This window comes from Thermothelomyces thermophilus, chromosome 2 (assembly GCF_000226095.1).
Source record: "Thermothelomyces thermophilus ATCC 42464 chromosome 2, complete sequence".
Taxonomy (NCBI): domain Eukaryota; kingdom Fungi; phylum Ascomycota; class Sordariomycetes; order Sordariales; family Chaetomiaceae; genus Thermothelomyces; species Thermothelomyces thermophilus.
The window spans coordinates 3,881,673-3,908,639 of NC_016473.1; the positions used below are offsets into that span (position 1 = coordinate 3,881,673).

The 26,967-nt window shown below is 56.3% G+C and overlaps 6 protein-coding genes across 6 annotated transcripts; 4 read left to right on the forward strand and 2 right to left on the reverse strand.

Moving 5' to 3' along the window:
- Positions 1–603: 603 nt before the first annotated feature.
- MYCTH_2302000 (uncharacterized protein) lies at positions 604–2,805 on the reverse strand. The gene has a single exon (XM_003661946.1). It carries the CDS (start codon positions 1,897–1,899, stop codon positions 943–945), a length of 957 nt encoding a protein of 318 aa, XP_003661994.1. The 5' UTR covers positions 1,900–2,805; the 3' UTR covers positions 604–942.
- Positions 2,806–4,809: 2,004 nt separating this feature from the next.
- Positions 4,810–6,704, forward strand: MYCTH_2302001 (uncharacterized protein). The gene has a single exon (XM_003661947.1). It carries the CDS (start codon positions 5,033–5,035, stop codon positions 5,915–5,917), a length of 885 nt encoding a protein of 294 aa, XP_003661995.1. The 5' UTR covers positions 4,810–5,032; the 3' UTR covers positions 5,918–6,704.
- A 2,626-nt stretch (positions 6,705–9,330) lies between these two features.
- Positions 9,331–11,617, forward strand: MYCTH_2302002 (uncharacterized protein). The gene has a single exon (XM_003661948.1). The coding sequence runs from the start codon at positions 9,432–9,434 to the stop codon at positions 11,235–11,237; it is 1,806 nt and encodes a 601-aa protein (XP_003661996.1). The 5' UTR covers positions 9,331–9,431; the 3' UTR covers positions 11,238–11,617.
- Positions 11,618–14,113: 2,496 nt separating this feature from the next.
- Positions 14,114–15,793, forward strand: MYCTH_2302003 (uncharacterized protein). The gene has a single exon (XM_003661949.1). It carries the CDS (start codon positions 14,211–14,213, stop codon positions 15,612–15,614), a length of 1,404 nt encoding a protein of 467 aa, XP_003661997.1. The 5' UTR covers positions 14,114–14,210; the 3' UTR covers positions 15,615–15,793.
- Positions 15,794–17,845: 2,052 nt separating this feature from the next.
- MYCTH_2302006 (uncharacterized protein) lies at positions 17,846–19,918 on the forward strand. Its single transcript, XM_003661950.1, has 3 exons — positions 17,846–18,419; positions 18,488–18,793; positions 18,854–19,918. Exons 1-3 carry the CDS (start codon positions 18,170–18,172, stop codon positions 19,813–19,815), a joined length of 1,518 nt encoding a protein of 505 aa, XP_003661998.1. The 5' UTR covers positions 17,846–18,169; the 3' UTR covers positions 19,816–19,918.
- A 2,348-nt stretch (positions 19,919–22,266) lies between these two features.
- Positions 22,267–25,115, reverse strand: MYCTH_2302011 (uncharacterized protein). The gene is made up of 8 exons (XM_003661951.1): positions 24,870–25,115; positions 24,718–24,809; positions 24,571–24,645; positions 24,207–24,506; positions 23,914–24,141; positions 23,777–23,813; positions 22,715–23,715; positions 22,267–22,613 (listed from the first exon to the last, which is right to left on the reverse strand). Exons 2-8 carry the CDS (start codon positions 24,750–24,752, stop codon positions 22,370–22,372), a joined length of 1,920 nt encoding a protein of 639 aa, XP_003661999.1. The 5' UTR covers positions 24,753–24,809; positions 24,870–25,115; the 3' UTR covers positions 22,267–22,369.
- Positions 25,116–26,967: the final 1,852 nt, after the last annotated feature.

Below are 26,967 nucleotides of genomic sequence, written 5' to 3' on the forward strand. Positions count from 1 at the left end.
AGCTGATCCCGGCAGCAAATCTAGCTGTCATCTCCACTGCTAGGTTCAGACGTTGGACAGCGTGGCCTTGACGTCGTTACCGCCGGTTTAAGAGTGGGGATTTCTCGGGAGCGGCACCGGGATGGATGGGATCCATGACTGCCGAACGGTCCCACTACGATCATGACCGGGGGGGTTGGAAACCTCACTTGTGCGCTATACACTAGAGTTAATTATACATCAGGTACGAAGGATGCGGAAGACTTTCCGTAGCGGATTGCAGACGAGAATAGCAGGGTGCGAGGGATACACCCCGAGAGACCTCGGAGCAAACTTAGACAGGTGGTCCTTTATCTTTACCTTTTTTGGTTATGTTTATTTTTTTTTATTCTTACTATTTTTTTCTCGATCCTCCGAGACACGGATCACTCGGGATACGGTATCAGCACGGACAACCCGAGTAGATCAAGAACACGACGGCTTACACTCCGTACATAGATCCTGTGACTCCCTTGGAAACAGACATGCCTGTTACGGCTCGCCGAAGCAGCAAACAAAACAGAAGGTCTCGGGCCGTCCGGCCGTGCAGGGGACTCTGCCCTACGCAACAGTTGTAGTGTACGGGATAGAGACATGTATGTGGAAATCCGAAGTCAAGCACGGGAATGCTCCTGGAAGAACGTAAGCTTGACGATATTAGTCCTTATTACAGATGCTCCTCCGATTGTGTATATCAAACTTAGACAAACTACCTTAGTACAGCTTGCAATTATGCAGTTGCCGAAACAAACAAGGACACCAACGCCATGCGATGTGTGTAACCCCACCCCCCTATAGAGGAAGAAGAAGAAAAACAAACAAGAATAAAAAAAGAACAAGGGGAAAAGAAGATAGCCAGCCAGTAAAGAACCACACAACCGCCAGCCCCCGGCCCCCCTTCAGTTAGAGATGCAAGTGTCCCTTCTAATACATGTTCCTGTAATCATCCGTAGCAGGCAGCACGAACCGAACCCTCTTCTTTGGCTTTCCAGCCGGAATGTCTAAGGCCCTCGCTTTCCCAGCCATTGTCGTCGACACGCCAGAACCGCTACCCGCCCCTCCGCGCTCCTCTTCCTCCTCCGCAAAACTGCCGCCGCCGCCGCCGCCGCCGCCCGCCTCGCCATGCATCCCCCCTTCCTCAGGCTCCTCCTCGATCGCCCACACGTCCGGGCTCGGCTCGCACCACGCGTGCGGCGAGACGCGGCCCGGCGTGGTCCTGGGCCGGCTGTTGGCCGCCCCGGAGCACGAAGAGTACGAGTTGGAGGAGGGGGAGGGGGAGGCAACCGCTCCCGCCCCGGCTGGTCTCGAGCCAGCCCGAGATGCGGAACGGCCCCTTCCTGTCGAGTAGAGGCTGGGAGGGGCCAGGCTATCCGGGCTGCTGCTGCCACCCCCGGCGACGTCTTGCCTTGGCTGGCTCTTGAACTTGTCTTTGAGGCGGCGAGGGAGGCTCAGCGAGTGGCCCCGCTTGGGCGGCGGCCACGAGTCCTCCATGTAGCCGTACTGCTCGTGTTCGTCCGGCGTCGCGGACAGGCTGTAGTCCAGGTCCGGAGTGGACGGGGACCTCGGCGGCGTTGGCGGTCGGGGAGGGGGCCGGCTCAGGCCGCCGAGGCTTGACGGACTAACGCTCCTAATAATAGGGGGCGGATGTTTGGCATCCTCGATCCCGGCGTCAAAGTCCATGTCCAAGTCCACATCGTCATCCCCCACATAGGAGGAAGGAGTAGGAGTGAGGAAGTAGATAAGGGGATCCTCGCCCATGCTGGCAAGACTAAGGCCCTCAATCTCCCCGTCGTCTCTCTCGATATTAGGTCGTAGGAGCATCTGCGAGGACATCCACAAGTCCCGCCGTGGGTGCTGCGCAGATGATCTGGAGCTGGGCATCCTGTCGATTCTGTGCGTCTCGAAGAAAGGAAGTGCCAAGAAAGTGTGGGAAAGGACTATCGACCTGTTCGTTCTTCGCTTTCTCCTTCTGCGCTTTGGTTTCCCCTTGAGAAAGACAGGAATAATACAAAGCTTATTAGGGTATGGGCAGCTTCAGAGATAACCACAGGACAGGACCGTCGCCGGCCTTGCCGGCTCAGAACAGCCGTCTTCAGAAGCGAGCGTCGAGGACGACAAAGTTATTTGTATCCCTCCCTGTCGTGTAACATGACGAGAAAGAAAAGGGGAAATAGACGAGAGCAAGTGGCCGGCTGAGAAGGGACATGGCGCGCAGTTATGTAGTGAGAGTTGGAGGCGTTGCACATGCTGTTGCTGATGCGAGCTTCCCACCATCAGCTTTCGAGAATGGCTTGCGCGGTCACCTTCTCGGGCCATGTCACCGGTCAACCAAGATGACAAAGTCCGCGGCTTGGCGGGGCAATACAAGGCGCCCTCCCTCCATTTCGTCGGAGGTGTGTGTGTGGACCAACCGTGATGCGACACACCCCCGCGGCCTAGGTGAGGACAATTCCAAGAACACGAACGGAATAAGGAGTCACGGGCAGTTAGATGGTGGGTTACCATGCTTTGAAACACTTGGAAAGTGCCGAGCAGTTTCTTGAAAAAAAAGAGAAAAAAAGAAAACTCCTCGGAAAGCACGGTAAGGCAATCACGACTCAAATGGAACTCGGGCTTGTGAATGCAATCCTCTGACTCGACGCGTGACAGGGTTGAGTAGGCTGAGCCGAGACCAAGCCAGGAGCGGAAACCACCTCTGACATCTGACTGTCCATCGCTCCTTTGGGAATGGCATGCAGTCGCCCAGGGAGCCGCGATCGGCTTGGGCCATCGTCTTGTCGACCAACCTCTTTCCGTGGAGCTGAACTGGAGCACAATTAGGCTAGAGTTGGAGGTTGGTTGGCGATCGTTGGCGATCGTTGGAAAGCCGGCCCATTCGATCTCGATCGAAACGAAGGACAGAGAGCTCACGAAGTACCTGCTTGTGGCAGATGACCAGCTGCTTGGACATCCTCGGCCGTCGAATGAGAAAATGGTCGGATGAAGATGGTAGCATTTGGAGCGAGAGAAGATCGATACCGAGATGGCACGAGGCTGCTGGTTGGCGATTCCGGGAGTGTCCGGATCGTAACATTCCGATCGCTCTGCCGGGCTCGAGAAGCAAGAGCGGCATCATGCAGAGGCTACGCTGCAAGGCGACTCAACTCAACTGCCCGCAAGGCCGGGCAGCCCTGCGCGACCTAACAGTAACTAGTTGCCATCCCTGCTTGTGCTCTCGTTCCAGGCTTCAACATTCCCCGGTTCTTGGCGAGCGAGGCAATGCACGCTAGGGAACGGCGCTCGGCCAGTCATAACACTTTACACTGTGGTACGATTGCGGGATCTCAAAACGAGAGGATAATGGACTGACTAGTTTTAGGTGTCGCCGTTCTTGGTCAGATGGGGGTTCATGTGAGCCCACCGGGTCACCATCGATTTACCAAAAAAATAACAAGGTACGTGTACCCTGCCCCTCGGAACCGAGAAGACCCATAATTATGACGTTGTTGCCAAGCCTCCCCTCCCCACCCCACGACAACACCCCGCTCGAAATCGATAACCTTTTGAACCGGGCTTGTGACACTGCGGATAAGCTGACCGAAGGACTGTCAGGCAATCTGCGTCGGTAATACCGAGGAGGTAAGGCGATATGTGATGGAATCGATCTGTTGTTTGTGATTACTCAGTCATAACCCCGAAAGCGTCGAAACCTCCCCTTCTTTGAGCGTTGTCCGGGTACTTCTCGGTCTTGAGACAAATCGCGAGATGGCGGAGGGTTGAAGCGCGCTGCCCATTCCGTCCTGCTTAATGCAAGTTTCCCATCCATAACGTGCCGAGGTTGGCCTGTCCGGGTCGGTGAACCGGAGCAATGTCGAAGCAACCAAGGACTTTGAAAAACTCGGTGGTGGGAGTTGGTGCCCAAAAAAATGGATCTGATGCGAACAGGGCCCACAATGAGGAACGGGTGACTGAGGATGTTAAGGGCCGACAGTGATGACAGAGGAGTCGTAGTCCCAACAGCGAAATGCTGCGATTCTAATGACAGCATCTTTATCGTGAATGGTGATCGCAACATTGCTCGCTTTGGATGGGGGACCTCCTGGGTTCCTTCCATCAGCAACACCCGAACCTACAAGGCAGCAATCCGGAGACCGGGTAGGCGCCTCGATTCCTTAGTTCTCCATGAGCATAGTCAGTTGTTTCCATAGATTCCTATTGAAGAAAGTAGAGGGCTTTCCCTTTCCAAAAACCCCCGATCTCGCTCTTCGTCGGCAGGCGCTCCAGGGTCTTTTATCGAACCACGGGGAAGAGGCATGGGAATAACTACCGACGGGATCTCTTCGTATGTCACTTAGGGGCGGTGTATGGTTGTACTGATCGGTTTCCATCGCAGTCGCACGTTTCCTAGTACGATGGGAGGAGCGTTTGCAGATGACAGAGGAATTAGAACAGCTGCCTAGGCAACGAGCCAAAGAGACTGGTCGATATGGTGTGGTTTCACTCTCAAGTTGAAAGACTAGGATGTTCCCAATACCTGAAGACCCGGTCTTCGAGGAGCAAAAAGTCCGAGACAATGCTGAACGCTGGGATAGAAGCCGTCACTAATGAGGTAACGTATCCGTTATTGTATATACTGTACTACAGTATGTAGCTTGTAACTGTACCATGTATGCACATATACCTAGATAAGATGGATGCCTTACTTATGCGGTAAGAATGAGCAGGTGTATGGCAGCTGCGGGAGAGCTACTCGCAGTAGGCAGCAATTCCGTCATCGAAGCCCAGGCTGCTTGAGCTCGTAAGTGAACTGCCCTTCCCCTCAGTGGGCCCCTGCTTTTAAATGGTTCCTCTAGGCTGTCTTTGCCCTGGTAGGCAGCCTGCTCATCACTGGCATTTACGGCTGCCTGCCTGGCTCGATCACTAAACTTCCACACCATTGCCGTGAAATTTAGGTGGCTCTTAATGAGCAGTTATCAACCACATATGCTGCCACCAACAGGCGCGTATCTAAGCCCCTACACTGCAGGCAGCAGTCATGATCATCGCACACCCTGCATCACTCCTTGTTCGCCTAATCACGTTCAACGTACGGTATGCCACTGAGCATCCCAGCCCAAACGAGGAACCGTGGTCAGTCCGTTGTCCGAGGCTCTGCGCACAGCTAAAGTTCATCGTTTCCGGGCACGACTCGGCATTCATCTGTCTCCAGGAAGTCCTACATTCTCAGCTTACCGATATCCAGGCACGGCTGGGGTCTTCGTGGGGACATATCGGCCGAGGGCGGGAGGATGGCAACGAGGCAGGAGAGTACTCTCCCATCTTCTTCCGGGCAGATCACTGGGAGTGCGAGCGCAGCAGCACATACTGGCTTTCCCCAACCCCCGAAGTGCCCTCGAAAGGATGGGATGCTGCGTTGGAGCGGATCGTTACTATGGGCTACTTCCGCCACAAAGCCACCGGGGCTGCTGTTGTGGTCATGAGCACACATCTTGATCATAGAGGAGAAGTTGCACGTGAAGAAAGCGCCCGTCTTCTCCTGGAATTCGCCAGAACCTGGCCCACGGAGCGTGCCCCCGGGGCTTCCCCGCCGGTGCTCCTCGGCGGCGACTTCAACAGCACCCCGACAGATCGTGCATACAAGGTGCTGACCGAACCGAGCTCGGGCATGAGAGATATTTCCGGCCTCGTGCCCGAGGAGGCAATGTATGGCAACCGGGAGATAACTTTCACCTCGTTCGGAGATGCAAACGAAGAGCCGAAACGGATAGATTTCCTTTTCGCGTCTGACGCCGGGAACCTTGGTTTCGTGACCTTCGCCATCCTTCCCAACAGGTTCGATGACGGAATTTACCTCTCAGATCACCGGCCTGTCGTTTCGGATATCCGGATTCCAGCCCAGGTGGCCGCCGCCTGCCAATGACAACCAAGAAGGCGTTGTGTAACTTTTGGCGCGTGATATAGCACCTGCAGATGGCAACGGCAGCACGAGAAGAGCGGTGTGGGCGTGCAGCGTAATGGCGGTTTCTGTTGCATGAACCTCGTCCATCGTGGGATTTACTCCCGTGTCGCCTGCTACTAGGAGGGAGGGGAGCCACTTCTTACGAGGCCGAGAGCCGACTTGGCCGTCTTGTAACGGATGCCATCGCGAGCTGAAGATAATGTTGGGCAAATCGTGACCGCTATCTGCGATCCTGGCCCTCCGAGGGCGTACTCTGTGGTCACATCGGGCAGCTAGTGATCATTGGCGGATAGTCTCGCATTCCACCTCTGTTTTCCTCCCCGGCATGACGCCGGCCTGGGTTGTCACGGGAGTCACTTGGATCTGACTCGGTTTCCTCGCCGCCGCACAAAAACCAACCTTTATCCGTCCCTCGGATCCTTGCAACTGGATTTTGCAGGCGCAGTGCGTCAGGATGCGGGGGCGTCTTCACCAGGGCGATCTGGGGCTAGCTGAACCACCACGAACTCGACGTGACTGTAGAACGGACTCGGCAGCACGGAGAAGCAGGGGGCTGCAATGGAAGCTCGCAGGCGGATTCGGTGGTTCGAGCTGACAGCGGCCTAGCCAAAATCATCCACGGGATCAGTCTGCATCGCTTCGATACGACCGACCGACGGCGTATGTATGATATGCAGCTGTTCCCACGGGCCGCAGATCGACAGCGATGAACACTTGCTTGCTGTGGACGACCCGTCCAATTAGCCACGCGATTGACTTCGCGCAGGACACGGTTTGTCGTCAACAGAACCGTGTCAGGGCGTTCCCGCGGGGAAAGCGTTCATCGCCGACTCCTCCGTACTCGGCTTAACACCATGTAGGAGGGTATAGATGGAGAATCATTGGTCCCCGAAGCTCTAGTCGAGATAGGCAAGACCAATGGGATGAACAGAGCGAGAACCAAGACCAAAACAAGCAGCTCCGCGTCATGACGGCTCGTCTCATCTTTGACACGTTGGAATATGTACGCGTGTAGTGTGTTGTAAGCGACCCCGAGACGCTTGATCAAGGCTCGTCGTCACTCCGCAATAGCCCCGCATGAGGTGATCGGCGGCCGGTGGTCCGGGTCGCTGGGGAAACGAAGGGCAGGACGGTTCAGACTCGCATACATTCGTGCAGCACACACTTGGTACAGAGTCTCACCCGGGCCCTTAGTGTTGTAGCGGGTGCAGTGGACAATTGCCCGGCCCTACAACACCGTTTGGCCCCACCATGAAGGATCGCATGGCGTTGAAGTTTATGGGAGTTTGAAATGCAGCAAATTGGGAACGGCGAACGGCTTCATGAAGTGCAGCATGACAGCCCGTGCACATGTTGAGGAACCATGACTCCGATGTGCGGGACTCTGGAGTCCCGTACTTCTGACTCCTTCGGGCTGCGGCCCCATGGGAGCGGGCTCTCCTGCATAGGTCTACGCTCCAAGCCCGATGGCTCCAATGGCGGCTGCGGGCTTTCCAGGCAAGGACGGAAATGGGTGTGCTGGGCCTGCGCGGAATGCCAGCCATTTGGCCTCGGTAGTGTACGGATCGTTTATTTAACGGACCCGACGTCTCCTTGCATTCGCAAGGCATCAAGCGCCCGCCGTCTAATGGAGCGCGGCTTAACTTGGGGCCCCCATCCCTTCTTGCCTCTTCTCGATGTTTCAGCGTGATTCCAATTCCGCCCTTCCCATGTCAGCAGAAACAGAACACCGACGAGAAACCGGGGAAAATCACGCGCAGCTTGAGTCAACCCCTCAAGAAGTCGCTTGCAGTCTGCTTTGCTGAGGACAGATTTCCTCACGGATGTTGCGACGGCGGATTGGTACCCAAGAGGCAATGTCGGGCATTAAGGCCGCCGAAGCAGGAGGCGAACGAACCGGGTCGGGCGGGAGGGCAGCGGTTCCAATGGTCCTCCTTTTATTGGAGAGATAGACCGGCTCCGACTTCGTCGTGCTTGTGGCCCGCCTATTTCGCCTGCCGTTGCACGCTTTCGCGGCCGTCCTCATCGAGGCTACTGGTTCCACCGCGATACCCACAGTGATTGAGGCCTTACGCAGGGCCTGAACCACACAGCTGTTCCCAAGTCACCGTGCGCCGCCTCGTCTAGCGAGCGACCTGTTCACGCGCCGTCCAAGAACAGCGAAAAACGTCAATGTCTTATAGATTGCGTACTCTCGTAATTGTACTCCGCAGTAACTGCTGGTTTCGAGTAATCACAGTATCAAATGGCGCCTGTACTGTCCTACATACACATACTCGGGCACAAATTCCTTGGTACTGTGACAGGATGTACGGTACAAACTCCGGTCCGCCAGTCACGCTGGCCGACAACGTACAGACATCACGTTTGTGCGGAACCCGCTGTTCGTCCGCCCTGTCTGTTCTGTTTCCCTGCCTCCTAATAGTGTGTGCACAAATGGCCAGCGGATTATGGGATGCGGATGGTCTTTCGATCGGCGCAGGGTTGCAAGGATTGATGCTGAGCTAAATATGAAGGTTTCCGTTTCGACCTTGCACAATGGGGCCAACGGGGCAAGATCCTAGCCGGGCAAGCCAGAAGAGCGCCAGCCGGCAGCACCAGCAGCAGGCCTTTGTGTGGAGGGAAACTGCAGGTGCGTGTTTGCCAGCGCGAGTCCAAGGCCGAGACCGCAAAAATGTAGTGCACGCATGCAACGGGAAGGAGTGCTGCTATAACTACAAGCTCGTTGCCCGTTGCCCGGCCGGATCCCGTCCATACCCCCGGATGTTTGCTATTGTTTCGTCATCAACACCGCTCGCGGGAGGTGCGACGTTTTCTCTGTTTCTCTTTTGTCTCCCAGCAAGGTGTCCGGGCCCGCCCCTCTCCGGCTTGCTCTGACTGGGGGGGGGGGGGGTGGTGGTGGTGGTGTGCTAGGCTGTTGTCCCGTCTCGGCATGCTGAGCTTGTCAGCGCGCGCTTTCCTCTCATTCCCCAGACGAATCGAGCAGCGAACCCCTGCTAGTTAATCCCGTCCCTCCACTCATGTCGGCCTGCAACCACCCCCCCCCCCCCTCCCCCGGGCAGTGAAATAAAACCAGTCAGCACTCCACCGTCCCATGCTCCTCCACCTTTTTTCGTCTCATGGAGCCTGACAGTTCATCCCAACATTTTTCCGCCCGAGTGTAGTTTGCTGCCGCCGACCTTCGCAGCTAACTTGTGCCGGTTCTTTCCTGTCGCTGACTACGACAGTAGTACCGGCCATCTGAACCATCTTCTTTTTCTTTATTCGGTTTAAAAAAGCGCGTTGTCTCCGCTGCGATACCCTGGAGAGCGACACTTACCGGTGGACCAACGTAACCGCTTCGACAGCAGCCGTGCCGCCGTGCCGCTGGTCGTCTCCCGCCCGAGGCATTGCTGCCTCTCCCGACCACGGCATCCCACCCCGACACTGAACTACAACAAAGCTACTTCATCTGCGGTTGTGGGCTCGGATCGCCATGCCTGGCGGACCACGGACACTAGTTGCGTCTGTCGCCGACGTCGACGACTCGGGGAACGAAATTGAGGGCACCGGCCGGTACGCATCGTCGGTTGCCCCAAGCAGCCCCGCAAAAGAACAACCCAACACCGGCCGGGCGAGAAGGGAAAAGGCCAGGAGAGCTTCGTCGCCGATCACTGCTAGCGCTGTTACCGATTCTGACTCGACACTGCAACCGAGAGGGGACTCGGCCAAGAAGCCGAGCAAGGACCGTGAGAAGTCGGCTTCCAGCAAAAAGGCGCTCATGGCCGCCTCGCGCCCGGCGGGTAAACATGGGAAGACATCAAGGAGAGCGAGCGAGGCTGCCTACTACGGCGTCGACCCTTCTCTCAGTCCGGCAGTTTCACGACCAGCGCCCCAGAGCAGGCCGTCGAGCTTTTACGGCCCGTCCAGGCCACCACCATCGAACGCCCGGTTCTATGCCAGCCAAACACCAGGCCCTTCCTTGCCAGCCCCGTTCCCGCCCCCTTCATGGATGGGCCCGGGGCCGCCGCCCCCTCCTGGGCCTGGACCCGTGCCATCCCACTTTGGACCGCCGCCCTCCTCGGCTCCTCTGGTGATGCATCACCCGCCCCCTCAAACAGGTCCCGACTTATTCGCTCGCCCGCTGGAACTCCGCTTTGGGACTTCTCGGCCGCAGTCCGCCATGAGCTTTCGGCAGCCCCCCGCCCTCGAGTATGATGATGATTACGAGGACCCAGTGGAGAGGTCCCTGACAAGGCGCCCTTCGACGACTCGGAGAGCCTCCAAACACGAAGATGACCGGAAAGCGATGCCGCCGCCTCGCAGGCCTGCCTCTGCGCGCCCGACCGCTCTCGCTTTCCGCCCCCCACCAGCCACGCCGGCTAGACGGAGGACGGGCTATGATGACCCGGAGACGGATGTCGAAGATCCTCTCTTCAACGATATCTCGCCTCCGGGACCGGGGAGCTATGATCACACAAGGCATTTCCCACCGCAGAGGGGTTTTGGTGCCGATTTCGGATATGATGTGCCCGATTACCAGACCGAGGTAGCCGGAAGACGACGACGTAATACGTATTACGGCGGCCATTCAGGCTCTTCCGGGAGCCTCTACGAGGACAAGATCCGGCTCGCTACCCAGTATCAGGATGCGGTTGGCGGCGGGGCTCAGGTACCGTTGACGGCCGAAACCCTCCGGAAGGCAGGCAGAAGTGGCACCAGCAGCAGGTCCACCAGGAGCTCGGGGAGCCACGACGAGAGCGAGTACAGACAGTCGGCTACAACCCGGACCACGAGGTCAACGGCAGCCAACGATGAGGACGTCACGATCAAGGTGAAGGGGAGCACGGTGCTCAAGTTCGGCAACACGGAGATGCAGTGCCAGGACGGGGCAGAGATCAACATCACATCGAGAAGTGGCAACGCGGAGATCCGCGCAACCGGCAGCGACAGGTCGACTTACACTGACCGGGAGGACGACCGCCGGACCAGGGTCGACATTCCCAAGTCACGGGCGCGCGCGACCTCGAGGGCTAAATCTCGGCCCAGGTCCTTCTCGCACAACCCGTCCAAGTACGACCTCGGTCCAAAGTACGATATTGGCCCACCCCGCGGCTATGAGTATGGGTCCAGATACGACGATTTTGACGCCGACTACGACGGCTACACGACGTATACCCCGCCGCTGCCGCCGCCGCCCCCTCCGTCCTATCCCGAAATCCTTCCTCCGTCCTATCCCGAATTCCCTTCGTCGTACTCGTCGCGGCACGGCGATGCATACTACGGCGGGCCACCATATTGACGGGCAGGAGTAGGAGGCAAATGACGGTGAAGGCGGGGCGGATTATTTTGGGCCACCCAACCCCCCCCCCTCCCCCCCCCTTCTTTCCCCCTTTCCCCCCCTTTTTCCGGCTGGCGAGACATTGAATGTGACGACGTTGATGAACATCTGATGATGGCATAGGGTCAGAGGACCCGCCAACGACTCGAAATGTCAAAAGGATGATGATAATGACGCTATAATGTTACTTTTTTGTGCATGATCGTTGAGCATCTCTATTTCTCGTGCCAGTTTTCGGCGGTATATGATCTAATCTAGCGAGCGTTGGCTTATCTGCTTTGTTTTCCGAGGCTCGCCTGGAGGGCGGCACACTTCTTTTCTGGATTACATCTCTTCTTTTTCTTTTTTCTTTTCATTTCCATATCAGAACTTTCCGTTTCTTTTACCATTACATTTTACTTATATTTCTTTCGTGAACGCGGACGGCATGGCTCTTTTTCCTTCTTTTCTTTCTTTGTACCCTGCTACGGTGCTTAAAAGAAGAAGGGCGGCCGCTCTTACTTTCGGGTCTCGAAACTAGAGATTGTTGAGGCGTAAAGCGGCTATCTTTATACCGCTACACCTGGTACGGCATGGGATAAAGCATCGAAGCCTTTTATCGAAATGTCCCTGGACGTTTCATCCTTTCTTCGCTTTGCTTCAATCCAACTATCGGATGAGTCGGTGTATAGGCACTTTCGGCGGCTAATTCTGGGGATTCTGTTTGTTTCTTGAATCTATCTATCCCATCTGAGATAAGAGATTGAAGTTCACCCCTCCATAAGGAACGTTTCTTGCATTTACACCAGAGACTTGGCAGTTGGTTGCCGTGCTCCGGCAACCATGTTTCACCCCATTTATCTGTTGTTGAAGTAGCACTGTTTCGGCAATGCATGGCCCACGACAACATGGTGGGGAAAGCTGGGAAAAGGGTACCTTAAGCAACATCCCTGGGAGTTGTCGATGGCAAGACGTCCAAACCTTCGGCACTAATGTCGACCTCTTGCCGCTGCACAGTCTCTCGATTACAAAATGCAGAATCAACTGCATGATATGTCACGCTCTCTCCGTTGCTTCGGCCAAGCTGCCTCATTAGTGGACAGCGGGCGGTTCGTGGCACAGACATGAGACGCTTTCCCACGGCTCACTGTTGGAAGATGAACCGGGCATGGAGGTTAGGCTCCGGATTCCACTCCAGGGGGCATGCAGGTCTGCATATGGAGTACTTGTACGGAATACATAACGTACATACATGGTAGATGGGATGTGTGCGAAGCAGTGCTGGACACAGATGGCCTGCGGAATCGCGAAGCGATGGGATGCTAGATCATCGCAGTGGAGACTTGAACATGTATGTGGCGTGACGAGAGACGCGCCTCGGTGCTGCGGCGCCCGTTGCGGTATCTTTTTTGCGGTGCACTTCTGGTGATGTTGCGGTGAGGGAGATGGTCCTGGCCAGAAAGTGAGGCTCCCTACCCTCCCCTCCTCTTCCGATCAACCACGTGTAACTACTACCTACCTACAGGACCTGATGTAGGTCAGGTACTCCATACAGTGCGCACCTTGTGTCCGAATCACAATGCGAGAACAGGTACATACGAGGACTGGCAGTCACCATTAACCCAAGCGAAGCCTGCCGGCGTGGGGACCGCGCCGCCAACGGGTGAGGCTGGTGATTCAGCTGTCCGGCTGGGATCTGCTTGGTGGATGAAGTGGGCTGAACTCTGCAATTGCTTGCTCGCACCGAGGCGCCTCTCGGTTCAATGGGGCGTCATGCTCGCATGATATCCTGGAGATGTTTCCGTAGTCTACCGAAGCCCAAAACGGTCAAGCGCTCGGGCTCCCCCACTGTAGGACCTGAGGCGGGATTCCATGCGCTGAGCGCTGCTTGTGGGAGAGGAGGAGCCGGATCGTGGGCGCTTGCGCAGTATTTGCTTCGTTCCGTTGAAAACCCATATTGTCACCAAAAAGGTTGTCGAAGTGACAATGCGGCATGGTTGTCAAGGTAACCGGGGTCATCTTTTTGGGTGAGCAATTAATTTGCGACACGCCGTACCCGGCACCAGCAACTTTGGAGCATCTAGACCTACCAGAGGTTGTTGTTGTCCAATGCGACAGGAATCAGCTGGACCTCTCAATAACTAACTACAAGTGTTGTATGTACGGGTCCGTTATCCTGTTTAATCTGCAAGTTGAAGCGAGGCGGCCAGCAACTAGTTAAGCTGCCTGGATCGGTCCCTTCAGCCAATCCAGTGCAGAGGCCAGCCCCGGACAAGGCTTGATTGTGGGGACCTGCGCCCGTTGCCTGTTGACCACAGTAGGCTCGCTTACGATGGGTTCTCTGGTTTGATTGGATGCATCAGGTTACTCGGCGGTTGCTGGGCAGCCCAGAGCCTCTGTTTACATACGTCATGTTTCACCAGGCAAAGATGAGGAGGAGGAGGAAGAGGAGGGAAGCGGGCCGCGGCAAGGTTGGATGAAAATCGGAAACAATCTGTCTTCGAGCACGAAATACGGAGAGCTCGTTGCACGCTAAGGCTTTTTCCGGGGTGTCAGCCCAGCCTTCCCAGCAGCGAGAACCCCCCCCCGCCGGCCGGGAGAAAGGATTCAAGCGCTTAACCCCCGCGCCTCCCAGCCTCCCGGTTTCTGGGTTAACCGGGTCGACCTCAACACAGCACCTGCCGCAGCTAACAATTTTCTCCATCCACCAAGCCCACCTATCGAGCCCACCATCGGGGACAGGCAGCCAGCGTTCACTTGACAATCAAATCGGTAGTATGACTTCATTTCGGTTCCTGACGGCTTGACGATTGCATCGAGAACACCTTTTCGATTTTTTTTTTTTTTTTGCTTGGCTGGTTAACCAGCTGAGCCAGCCCAAAGGGTGAGGCTGCTGCACAATTTCTGTTTGTCTCGTCGCGCGGTTTCAACTCTCCCTCGTCTACTTCGCTCCCCATGGCGCCTACCATCCTCAACAATCTTCTCGGCCGGTCCGATGTCGCGTCGCTGGGCCCGCTGGCTGCGCGCTCTGTCCTGCTTGGCCGAGATGCATCTGAAGAGCAACATGACCCGGAATCGGGCATACTGCACCCGCAAGAGATCAACAACAATGCCGTCTTTGCCGTCTTTGGTCTCCTAGGAGCCGCCTTTGTCATAGGCGGCATCTGGTTCTTCTTTTGGGCAAAGAACGGCGGCTTCTACTTCAAGAAAGGCGATTGGGAAGACTACAAGTCCACGGTCCTCCGGCGCAAGGTCGGTCCCAACGGCACCATCTACTCGGACGCAACCCCCAGCACGGTTCTCGGCGGCGGCAGCGTGTACAAGGACGTGGACGACGGCACGACCAACGCCGGGGAGGACCTGACCACGGTGGTGAGCGCGACCACGGGCATCACGGGCATCACCGGCGGGGTCTCGGACATTTCCGGCCGCGAGAAGCGCCGCAAGAAGCGGGAACAGAAGGAGCGTGAAAAGGAGCGCCGCCGGGAGGAGAAGGCGCGCGAGAAGGAGGAGCGCCGGAAGAGCCGCCGCAGGGTCAACGCCGACGGCATCATCATCGACGAGGAGGCCGAGAAGGAAGCCCAGGAGCAGCTGCGCAGCTACCGCCACGAGAAGCCGGCCCGCGTGGGAGGCATCAACCGCGAGGCGGACGGCTCGACCTGGGACGGCTCGACGAACCCCAGCTGGTCGACCATGAGCCCCAGCCACGCCGACGGCACCGACACGGGCAGCACCGTCACGTCCGAGCTCATGAGCAACCGCGAGCGCACGCCCACCACGACCCCGACTAAGAAGGACGCCAACGAGCGCGCTGGCCGCATCCGCAAGGTCTACTCCACGGCCGACAAGACCGCAATGCGCGAGAATGAGCGCCTCCGGGCCGAAGCCCGCCGCCTGCAGGAGAAGGGCCGCGCGGCCACCTCCAAGCCCAAGCGCGACTTTAGCTTTATCCGTGGCGCGGAGGAGACCATGGCGCTGCGGCGCATCGACGAAGCGCCAGCCGAGAGCGTCGTCAGCGGGTCGTACCTCTTGGAGAGCAACGTCACCGCCGACGACAACAACAACAACAACAACAACGAGAAGAAGGATGACAAGAACAACAACGATTACGCCGACCGCGAGAAGCGCGCCCGCTCCCGCTCCCGCCGCCGCAGCGCGCCGCGCGAGGTGCCGGGCAGCTGGGCCGAGAGCGAGGTCAGCTCGGCGCCGAGCGAGAGCGACGTCGGCACCAAGGTGTACACGCACCCGCACCACATCCCGACGGGCAGCGAGGTCTCGTCGCCGTCGTCGTACGCCGAGGAGAAGAGAAAGAAGAGAGGCGGCGCGGGCGCGAGGAGGAACAGGGACGGTTCCGCGTGAAAAGGGGGGTGGGGTGACCGTGTCAAATGTTGGGGGGACTTGGTTCTTTTTTTTAACGCAGTTGGCATCCTATCACGATACAATGACCCGAGTCGATGCCGAAGGGAGATTCGTCGTTTGATGATGATGAACGATGAACGATGGTGGGGATGGCTATGAGGGGTATGATGATGGGTATGGCAAGGGGTGGGTTTGGGGGGGTGGGGGGGAAGGGAAAGAGTGTGGGAATGGAAATGGTCTTAACATATCAAAGCAGGGCGTTTATGACAACCATACCAATTTGTTTGGATGGGGGGACATCATGTCGAGCAAAGGAAACTTCAATGTATGTAGTACGATACGGAACAAGCATGCACGATGGGCGGACAAATTTCTTTTTTCCTTCTTTTTTGTCTTCCTTTCTCCAACTTAGATACAAATCTTATGTCGCACTGTATAAGTACTTCCCATCTTGCCGTGTTGTGGTATGCAAGGCCTTCGCATTCCAGTGATATATATATATCATCCGTTTACATGTGCGGATCTGTTTGAGCCCTGGGGCAGTCGGGTGGCCGGACCGGCCGGTTTGGCCAAGACCTCCTCGTCCTCCTCCGTACCAAAGTAGCTAACTATCTCGGTAACCAGGTAGCTCTGGGACGGCCCGGCCAGGGAATGCGCGGAGGTTGCGGGAGTCTCGGGAGATCACCGGCTTCCGTCCGGCACAAGAAGGCGGCCACGCGATCATTCCCTGTCAAAGCAATTTCGCATGTCTTGTGTTGCCTGGCAGCGCCTCCCGCAGCGAGACTTGGCAGGATATTTACCGTCGATGTACTATGTATTGTACGAGTAACCCACCAGGCTGACTCCAATGCTCCCTTTTTATCCCGGGTTATTCCTTTTTATTGTATGTATTATACGTATTATGTTTTTTTTCTTTTTTTTTTTCCGTGTCTCGAGATGGGCCTCGTCGATCTCTTCACTTGTCGCTTGACCCTACACTGCACCTTCGGGTTAAATGCCATGTATAATGCTGCTCAGACAAGGGAAAGACTGGGGCGGCGATCGTGAACTTCGTGAAATTGGAGATGGTTTCAATGCCAGAACGAAATTGGAAGCGCCTCTTGCAACAAGATACGAAACCTCGGGGTGTTTCCCGACCTGTTATCCGTAGTCAAGCCGTACTGATGGCCCTTCTGAAACACGTCACAGCCCCATTCGCAGGACGAGCTGGGGCCGCCCCGCTACATTCAGAAATGGGGCCTGGCGATGCCGTTTATGCATCCAGAACAAGCCCGGCACATGCTTTTTTTGTGCGTTGAAGTAAAGTGAACCCAATCGGGCGCATGCACATGCCATGTGGTTGTTGACTAGGTGGGTTTCGAAAGGTTGAGCGACACCAAGGTAGGGTTTGGAACATTCTACAATCAGGAGGGACTGAATGTCCGGGCGGCGTCAAACTTGTTCGATACCACCAACACCCCGATTCTTACCGAGTGCGGATAACTAAAGTAGTTCCGAGGGAATTCTGTCGGCCGTCTTGGTCCAGACCTAGGCCGCGCGCAGGCACAAAAAGACCACCAAAGAAAACCCATGTGGTCCTCTGACCGACCTAGATAGGCGTCATCTGCCGCAAGGTGCATGGGTCCTTCTGCCAAGCAGTTTACCCCCCCGCCACCTGATAACACTCTATCGTACCATCGCTGTCGCTCTCCCAGACAGCTGATAGGCCGCCAACAGCACTCCATCGCTTGCGGCCAAGCCCAGCACAACACAGCGCCAGAACGACTCGGTCTGTGGCCAACACCGGCCCCGGGCGACCTGACATCAGGCAATCCCCACCTCGCCCATCTCCAGCGCCGCCATCCAACACCGGCTCTCCGTCTCTCGGTCACTCCGTGCTCCTCTGATATTCCCTTACTCCGGCGCATTGCACTCTAACCACACATCAGCCTCTCGTTTCTTTCCTTTCCCATTATTTTTTTTTCATTTTCGTTTCTCATTCTGTTCAGGATCGTTTATACTTAGGTACGCATTTCGAACGAGCGGGCAGTGCCTTCCGCTCATCGTTATCGTCTGCTTGCTTTCGTCATCTAACCTCTTGGCTGCGTCGCTCCCCGCCAGCGTGATCAAGCCCTCGGCCCTGATTGCCCGCCCTCCTATTATCTCCCGTCTCCGGCACCCGGGACCTGCAGCGTTTCACCAACAAGCAACGAGAGAGACACACACCACACACACACACGATCCTCCTGTCCTGCGACCGCATAGTTCCGCCCGCGCATAACAGCCTGTATACATTTCAATCCTCGAGAAGTCGGGAACCCACGCCCTCCGCACCGACGGGCTTCTGATTGTTTGTCGGATCACGGATCGTCCACGCCGGAGCATCGCCCGGAGTTTGCCACACCCGTTCGAGCGCTGAAAGAGGGAGGGAAGATTGCTGCGATTTAGGTCAACCTGGCGATCGTGGAAACGTCCGCTGCCTGGCGGCAGCCACACTCTGATCAGGCGCCGCTCAAGACCCGATATCGAAGAAGCGACAAATTCGTTAGGCATAGGCGTCCCGATCCTCCACCACCATGGCCAATCTCAGCCCGGGGCTGAATGGCATTGTCATCGGCCTCCTGTCGTCCTTCGGGTCGGCACTTCTCATCCTCTCCATCTTCTTAGTTTTCTACTTCTTCCGCTACACGACCTCTGGGCGCATCTTCCTCGACCGGATCGGTCGCCCTGGCGAATACGATGACGAGCAAGCCTTTGCGCGAGAGGAGGCCGAGGCCCTCGAGACGATGGATGACATGGAGAGGACCGAATACCTACGAGCCAAGGGTATGTCGATTTCGTGGCTCACTTCCCTGCGCTAGCCGTGATCGTCTGCTGACTGACACACTGGACAGCTTTCATTGCCTCCAATCCTCCCGAGTCCCTGCAGACCGACATCTCATTGTCCCAGTATCTGGCCATCCAGGAAAAGGGCGTATCAGCTTGGGAGTTTGAGCCGGAGTTGGAAATCGCAAATTGTTTTGTCGAGGCTCGAACCGAGATCGAGTTTTTCGATTCCGAGTGCACCGTCATGAGCAACCTGCCCGTGCCGAAACAGAACGACGTCTATTACTGGGAGGCAAAGATCTACGAAAAGCCAGAAACGACGCTGCTGAGCATCGGCATGGCCACCAAGCCGTATCCGCTCTTCAGGCTGCCAGGTAAGGCGCCGTTGTCTGCCCCGTGTCCGGGCCCGGCGGTCAAGACTGACCAGAACTTAGGCTATCACAGATGCTCGGTTGGCTACTTCTCAAACGGCACCCGTCGCTTCAACCAACCCTTCAACGCCACCCCCTACGGTCCTCAGATCGTTCAGGGCGACGTTATCGGCGTCGGCTACCGCCCGCGGACCGGGACGATCTTCTTTACACGGAACGGCAGGAGGTTGGATGACGTGGTCCACGGGCTAAAGTCGCAGAATTTCTTCCCGTCGATAGGTGCAAACGGCCCCTGTGTCGTTCACGTCAACTTCGGTCAGGCTGGTTTCAACTTCATCGAAGCGAATGTGAAGAAGTGGGGTCTTGCCCCCATGACTGGTTCACTAGCACCGCCCCCGCCCTACGGGGCCGAGGCAGACACGATCCTGCTCGCTAGAGGGACAAATGATGGCTTCAGGAGCTCACCAGCCCGCGGCCACCAGTACAGCCGCTCTGCTCAGCTGTACAGGCAAGGCGCCAATGCCTCGGACTCGGGCCACGCCCGCTCGAGATCAGGCAACTTCCGGATGCTGTCTCCCACGAGTCCAGGGCCTCCCCGCAGCCCTACCGACATCTCCCTCGCACACCTAGTACCGACAGACGATGGCGGCGAGCCCAGCAGCAGTGCCACGGCGCGCACGCAAGCGGGCCAAGCTCACGGTCACCAGCCAACGGCTATCGGGCTGAGCTGGAACGAGGACGACAGCCACCCGCCCCCGGAGTACACCAGCCCCGAGCATTCCGACGCCGAAGAGACGAACAGCCGGAGGACCAGCAGCGACAGCGAGAATGCTCCCCTCATCCGCTTGACGAGGAGTCGCGGCGCGTCATTACCCACCGCCGGTCGGAGCAGTCACGGCGGGTCTACTCAGCCGCCGGGGCGGGGACCACCCAGCCCGCCGATTCCAACATACCAGGACGCAATCCGGCAAGGTGCGGGGAGATATAGGAGTGACAGTGCTCGCAGCACAAGAAGCGCCAGATGAGCGAGGCGAAGAGGGTCCAACACGCTCTGTTGGCTTGGGATGGCTCATATTTTCCTCTTCCCTTTTTATTTCCTTCTTCTATTGGGACAGCGTCGTCGACGTAGACCGGAGTGTGGATATATATACCCCTGGGACAAGGTTGCTTGTTCTTACCAGACGTTTGTCGGTTGGGTGGTTGAAGCTCACCGCCTGCCCGCTTAGCGGCTATGCCCCGAGGTTGTGACCCAAGGCATACATCGGTTTCGGGGAGCCTGGGGCGCCGCCCAGAGAATGGATGTAATGGGGGACAAGTACGGAAGCACGGAGTTCGGCGAGTCAAGTGGGTCTTGTTCGAGGCATGGAAACTGGTGAAACGGTACAGTTATCGAGGCTGGGTCACGATACTCTTCTTGCTTGTTGGGGCCGGGGGGCGGTGAATGCCCTGGTCAGATCTCCAGGTTGTTGGGAGTTGGGTTGATTGGTCTAAGCAAAGTGGTGAATGGCGTTTTTACAGTGCATGGCGGACTTTGTAGATTCAGTGTTCCAACCAGAAAATCCATTGTGCTCCAATTCGCAGAATATACCAAGTGATATCAGTATTTACCGAGCGCAGCTTGCTCCAGGTTGAGGCGAGGAAGCTTTGATGGCTACTCCTACGTTGACATGTCTGGTTTCGGCCTTACAACATCTTCCGTGCCCCTCCCCCCACTTTATCCTTGATGGAGGAAGCTCAATAGAATGTATAAGGAGAATCCTGGGCGTTAAATCTATCCAGGCACCTCTTCGTTTTTTGTCCCTCCTGTCTCCCCAATCCTGGAAGTCATCCGCGCAACGCAAATGGGCCAAGGGAGCGACAATGACAAGGAGTGTGGAAAGTCGAGAACAAGATTACGGAAAAGCCGAGGAGGCAATTCTCGCATCGATATACGTTCTCGGGCAACGGGCGCAGGACAGAGGGAAAAGCAAAATTCCAAAAGAGACTATAAGCTGAAGAAGCCCTACGCGCCCCAAACAATAATTACTTTCCACACACCAGTATGTACATACATACGCCCCTCTAACCTAGCCCCGTTGTCCGTTTTCCGTCTCCCAACCCTCTCTACCAAAAGAACAGACAAACAAAACAAAGCTGGACAAGCGAACGCATACGCGGCCCGGGCAGTTAGTTGTCTTTCCCAGTCGAGATCGCCATATCGTCATACTGTTCTCATAGTGATGGACGACGATTGGGAAAAAGGCGAAGAGGGCCCAGGCGGTGGAGAGGGGGAGAGAGGACGGAGGGATGAGGGGCGTACTCCGCAGCAAACAACCAGAGAGATTCTGTAAAAAACGCAAAGGCAAGACAACATTACCTAGGTACAGTACATGCTGCATGGGAAGCTCTGTTACTCTCGCGTCCCCCTATCCGTATAGTTCATCTTATTCCCTCGCGAGGGATCAAGTTGCCCGGGGGAGTGGCATCGCTCTTTTTATCAGAAAAGTGAAGTGATACGGAGTACAAGGCAGCCTGAACTCGTGATTGCCATTTTCAAGAACCAACGAGATCATCAACATGTCTAGACCCCACAGCAAGACAATGGTCTTAATGTTCAAGCCAGACCAACCCATTATTATTCCTCTTTTCTTCTCCTCTCGTACAACCTGATCCTCAGATCCTCCCCCAGCACAAAATGGTTGCTATGTATAGCAACTCGCATACTTCTCTGCCCTATTACTTTCCCTTCTTCCCAGTGTACTTCCCTCAGTTCCCAACACACGAGTGTGCGTATTCCAAAAATTACAAAAAACCATTATAAACGCCGCCCAATGCATCCAGGCAACGGGAATAAAAAGCCAAGCCAAACAAAGACACAAAATACGCGTCTGTTCCCTTCCAAAAACTGGCCGGACATCAGTCAACAGCCTTGGTTGCTTGCTTGCCATTCTCCCCCCCACAGAGATCCAACCCAAAAAAAATTAAAAACCACAAGTCCAAAAGAAAACCAGCCAAACCAGACCAAAACAACAGTCGCTATGCAGTTGGGTATCGTGATCATCCGTAAGGAGCGAAATTCTATGCCGATGAAATGCTTTCATCATGGGTACAATGCTTGTATGTCGTTCAAGGAGTGTGTCTATATCCCGCCGTTGGGGTGTGAAAAACCGATTCCGATCCGCGCGGAAAATGCCAAAGGAAAGTCTATAGTTTGTTCTCGAGTAAACCAGCCGGTATGCCAGGTTAAAAAAAAGGAGTGTCGTAAGTGGGTATCTCTTTTTTCGCGTAGACAAAGGAGCGTCGTTTGCAAGATGCAAGTTCGAGTATTAGGGTGGAGATCGTCGCAGTCGTGTATAAAAGGAAGGTTACACGCCATGGCTAATGACGTGGGGTAACTGCTGCTCTCGAGTCGGTGTGTTGATGCGCGGTGGCAGTGTTGATCGCTGAAAGGAGCGTGCGGTACAATTGCGTCTGTGTCGAGGTGAAGGAAAAGCGGCCAGCAAGCAACTCGGATGCTTGACGAGATTAAAGAATAAAATAACGAAAATGTCGTAAAAGTTCGTATCGTAAACCCAACGCAAAAGGCGAAATAGTGCGCAGCTACACGGCCTTGCCCTTTCCTTGGTCCGGCGCTGTTGAAGGCAGGGTGGACACGACGTTGACAGGAAAGGCAGTCTCCTCGCCGGCCAGAGGAGCAGGGTGAGAGGCGGGAGACTCGGGAACTGGGAGCGGGGGTTGCTCAGGACTCAGAAAGGGCGAAGGGACAAGGGATCGGTGGTGAGGCGGCAGCCACAACAGGTCCTCTGGTGGGGGATAATCCGGGCTGGTGCTCAGATGGGAAGGCCTGGTCGTCATGGTTAATCACGCTTGCCCTTGCGCCAGGCGGCTAGCAGCCCTTGGTGCAACCCGGATCAGGTCCACACGGTCTGGATTGGAGAAACGAACCCGACGCCATAAGTGTTGGCACCGCCCAGCATTGGTGAGGTTGCCGCGTACCCGACGCCGTAGGCCCCGTTGTCTTCGGCGTCGCTGTAGACCACCGGAGACGCGTCGCCAAAGTCGCCATACGTACTCGAGGCTGGACTGTATCCCCCATACGACGGACTGGGGATGTTGAGGTAGTTGGGATTGACGTACGGCGACGACAGCTGGGCCGGGTTGATGGCGTTGGTGGCGCCAGACTCGGGAATGACCGACAGGTCCTCGGTGCTGTAGCTGAAGGCCACGTTGTCTCCATACGGAAGGTACTCGGAAGACAAGTTGGCCGACAACATCAAGGGCGAGCCCTCGTTCATGTAGAAGTTCGGCTGATCGAACTGAGGGAACGAGGGCGTGCGCACTGGCTGAACCCAGCCCATCCGGGAGCGGAACTCGTTGACCGTCTCAATGGGGAACTCCATCAGGTTGAGAGGAGTCTGGAGGTCACCCTCGAGATGACCGGAGTTGCGGATCGCGTAGAGACGGCGGGCGATTTCCTCGACCGGACCAATGGTCATGCTTCCAAAGTAGGCGGCGCCAATCTCGGGAAAGAGACGTTCCATCAGCAAGGCGGCCGTGTAGTAGTGGGCAATGACGACCAGGGCGCTTGGCGATGCACCATTCCGTTGCAGGTACATGACAGGCAGCCAGAACAACCAGGTCCGCAAGGGCTTCAGACGATCAAACTGCTGCGCCACCGACAGGGACGAGGTGACCTTGCGGGAGCCCTTCATGAAGGTGATGAGCTGGGCAACCGGCTTCGTGTCCTCGCGATTCTTCTTGAGGAAGCTCTCGAGCTTCTGCAGCTGCTGCAAGACCCGCTGGAAAGCCTCCAGATCCTCCTCACGAGGCTGGCTGGGCTGATGATCCGGAGTGGGCGAGGGCGGGGCGGTTGGGAAAGTGCTGCTCTCGGCGATGAAGTCACCAAACTGCGACTCGTGCTTCCAAGGATCCATGGCTTCGATGACCTTTTTCCATCTTGATTAGTGTACGCTCCCGGACGAACGGCAACGATCAATTGGGACTTACCGATGAGGTTCCTTGCATAAGCTGGGTCCAGCTCCGCCTATGGTCGACCGAGTTAGCCTCTGCTCGTCTTCCCGACCCCCCTCCTTCCCCCCACCCCCCTTGTCGGTTAGCTCGGAAAGGTGCATTTTATTGCTTACCAATCTGTGGCTTGCCACGAAAGGACCAGTGATGCGGCGAGGATCGCGTCCGAGGTCTCCCGAGAGAAAGTGCTGATGGCCTCCTGCAGCCCCTTCAAGGCGGCACCGCGATGCTCATAGGCCATGTTGCCAACGGCCGGGCAGCCCGTCAGGTAGGCCAGATGCATGGCAGAGAAGGCCAGTAGAGCGTGCAAGACATAGCGGTGGGTCGCACCGATCCTGATGATCCTGCAAGATATGTTAATCCGACCAGCCACACATTTCCCCGTATGTCTCATTCCGGAAAGCCTTACGTCGGGATCTGCCGCGTCCAGAGCGTGAAGTCGTTGGCGTCCAGTTCCTGCATCTGATGGCTGATCGACGCGACGTGGTGGATCAACCTCAACTCCTCCAGGGTGAGATACTCAGGTGCAGGCGCAGGGTAGATACCCAGGCTGGGAAACGGAAACATGCCAGTGCGCCGCCACTGGTCGATGGTAGCCTCAATCTCCGGCGTCCACATGAGGTCGGGCTTGTCAGGAGACCCAGCCCTGTCCTCTGGAACGGGAACGTCATTGTAAGGACAGCGGATCTTGTGCTTGGTGCAGTTGCGGCTAGAGGCGATCGTCAGCGTCATGAGCGGGCTGACTTAGCGGGCGGTGAACGGGGATCACATACCACTGCGGGAAGTTCTCATCGCACCGAATATGGCGACGCTTGCAGGTGTCGCATCCCTTCCGGGACTTGGTGTGGCTTTAAGAGTTGTTAGTGGCGGCGGGCGGACAAGGAGACAAGGCGGTTCCTGGCTTGGGATGAAAAACTCACCTCCGACGAGGAGGACCACCACCGGGACCGGCCATGATTACGAACAAGTAGCGAAAGTAGAACTAAAATAATAAAAATGAAAAGCGAGAGTACTGGAGGGCGGTTAGCGGATGAAACATAACTTTCGTCTGAACATGGGGGAGGGTGCCGACATGAAGTAAACGCACGACGAACCCGATTAGGTTGGCGGGATCAGTTAGCGAACGATGTGAGCTGCGGCGAGGAAAGGCGCGAAAGATGGCGTCGGGCTGACGCTATCTGAACGCTTGCAGGACCGAGACAGCAGATATATATCTCGGAGGGAGCAGCGGTTGAATCCGGACAACGGAGAGTAGACAGCGAGCGCTCGACAGGTGAAGAGTCAGATGGTGCTGGTTTTTTTTTCCCTTCTTCGGGTTTCCCTTTTCTTGTTTCCCTTTGGTCAAAGAAAACAAGAAGGGAGAGAAGAAAACTCGAGGCGGATCGGTAACAGCAGATAGGTGCCTAACACTTTCCCCCTCGAACCTTTGACGAGTCTCGACGTCTTTCCGTTTCGGGCGCCTTTCTTGGCTCCTTTCTTCCTTTCCCTTTCCCGGACGGTAGCGATCGTGGAATACCTCCTTGCGTCTGAGAGATACAAGAAACTTGGAGCGAGAGTGGGTTTAGCGAGCGAGCTAAGCCTTGCAGATGGACATCTACTTCTTGGGGTTGCAGATGACTGTGTTATGAGTTCATCACTGAAAGGCGGTGGGGGCGCTTGATTGGTGAGGGTGGGTTTTGCGGGTTTTCGTTTCGAGCTCTCTCCCAGACACAAACAAAAAAGAAACAAGCGAATGACAGGAGTCGACGAGGACTTCCTAGGGGTTGGTTGCTAGATAGCGAACGTGAGTTGTCGAGGTACCGCGACGGGCTTGGAGCAGCGTTGATGGTGTGTATCTGAGAGACCAAGAGGGAAGAGAGGATGGGCCATTGGGGGGGCTGCACCGTTAAATAGCGGTCCCATGATGCTGAGTGGTGCGAGCGTGTGGGATGCCACCGCCCACGACCCACAGCGCCCAAAGGGGCCCCTGCCCCATCAGGAAACCATGGAGGCCAAGACTCTTGCGGGCCCGGTTCGCACACTGGCGCTGCACTGCACCATGTGCTGGCTGCCCCACAGTGACCGAATCCTGGGCTCATGCCCCAACGGGCTAGCAGCGGCCGCCAAATATAACCGAACCAGATGGGGGGGACTGATGATGTGCAGTTTGCTAACTAACTCCCAGGGCGGTCCCCTCCAGTGGGCGATCATGGATGGAGCCTACAGCGACAAGTGCACGATCAAGATGAACAATGACAGAATCCGGCATTACACTACCGGCATGGCGGAGACGGACTGGGGAGCCGTCGCCCCGGGTACAGTACAGCACACGTACCGAGTACGGATCACAGTACACTACACCAATCTGCGTGCATACCTTCCTTACATGCACGGATCCTGTCAGCCGTGATGGGGCTTAGGTTTACCTACCTACCGACTCCATCCAACCTGAGATGCGTGTATCGTGTGCGTTTGTTTCTGTACGGGAGTACGCTATCGTCATACTCTGTAGTTCAGGCAGCGACATGCCACAGAGTGGCATAGTATGTACAATAGACGGGCATGAACAAAAAGATGGCTTCATTTGGCGTGGTGCTTGGTTGTCCGACACAGCTGCCCACAGCGAGCGCAACACGCAAAAAAAGAGCATTTGTGAGGCGGCTGGTGTTTGGGATTGGGCGGTTGCAGGACGACCCCGCCATGGAAGTCCCGTGGAAGCTGCTTTGACAGCCGAGTTTGGCTGGTTGAAGGGGGTGGGGGGCGGGGAGAAGGGGGGTTCATCCTGTTGCTATTTTGCTTGCTCTGCGGTTTGGCAACAGAATGGATGCCAGTTCATGCGCTGCTGTACTCCGTATGTATGTACATACGATATGCAAGGTATGTATGTAACTATGTGTGGTATGTGCATACCGAGTGATGGGCCTGCTATGCCGTGCGAGCCCGTGCAGCAGACGACTGGCTGCGAATCCTGCGGCAGCTGAGAGTTGTCTCGATGTTACGTTAACTTGAGGCAAGAGTCAGTCAAGGGGGCTTGCATCGGGCGTTGCTCGCTTGACCCGCCTGGGCTACCAGGCGCGCCGCCTGTTGACAGATGATCACTGGCTCGTTTGGCACGGCCACATCACCTTAACGTTAACAATTACCCTTGCTTACATGATTCTTTGCCTTGACGGCGAACAAGACTCGATGTG

Bases quoted from the DNA above. Each gene is read 5' to 3' on its own strand.
- MYCTH_2302000 (XM_003661946.1), bottom strand. From the start codon at position 1,899: ATGCCCAGCTCCAGATCATCTGCGCAGCACCCACGGCGGGACTTGTGG.
- MYCTH_2302001 (XM_003661947.1), top strand. From the start codon at position 5,033: ATGATCATCGCACACCCTGCATCACTCCTTGTTCGCCTAATCACGTTC.
- MYCTH_2302002 (XM_003661948.1), top strand. From the start codon at position 9,432: ATGCCTGGCGGACCACGGACACTAGTTGCGTCTGTCGCCGACGTCGAC.
- MYCTH_2302003 (XM_003661949.1), top strand. From the start codon at position 14,211: ATGGCGCCTACCATCCTCAACAATCTTCTCGGCCGGTCCGATGTCGCG.
- MYCTH_2302006 (XM_003661950.1), top strand. From the start codon at position 18,170: ATGGCCAATCTCAGCCCGGGGCTGAATGGCATTGTCATCGGCCTCCTG. The intron at 18,420-18,487 runs GTATGTCGATTT...CACACTGGACAG, and splicing joins CGAATACCTACGAGCCAAGG to CTTTCATTGCCTCCAATCCT. The intron at 18,794-18,853 runs GTAAGGCGCCGT...ACCAGAACTTAG, and splicing joins TCCGCTCTTCAGGCTGCCAG to GCTATCACAGATGCTCGGTT.
- MYCTH_2302011 (XM_003661951.1), bottom strand. From the start codon at position 24,752: ATGGCCGGTCCCGGTGGTGGTCCTCCTCGTCGGAG. The intron at 23,814-23,913 runs GTAAGCAATAAA...GGTCGACCATAG, and splicing joins TCGTGGCAAGCCACAGATTG to GCGGAGCTGGACCCAGCTTA. The intron at 22,614-22,714 runs GTTCGTTTCTCC...CATGACGACCAG, and splicing joins GCCAACACTTATGGCGTCGG to GCCTTCCCATCTGAGCACCA.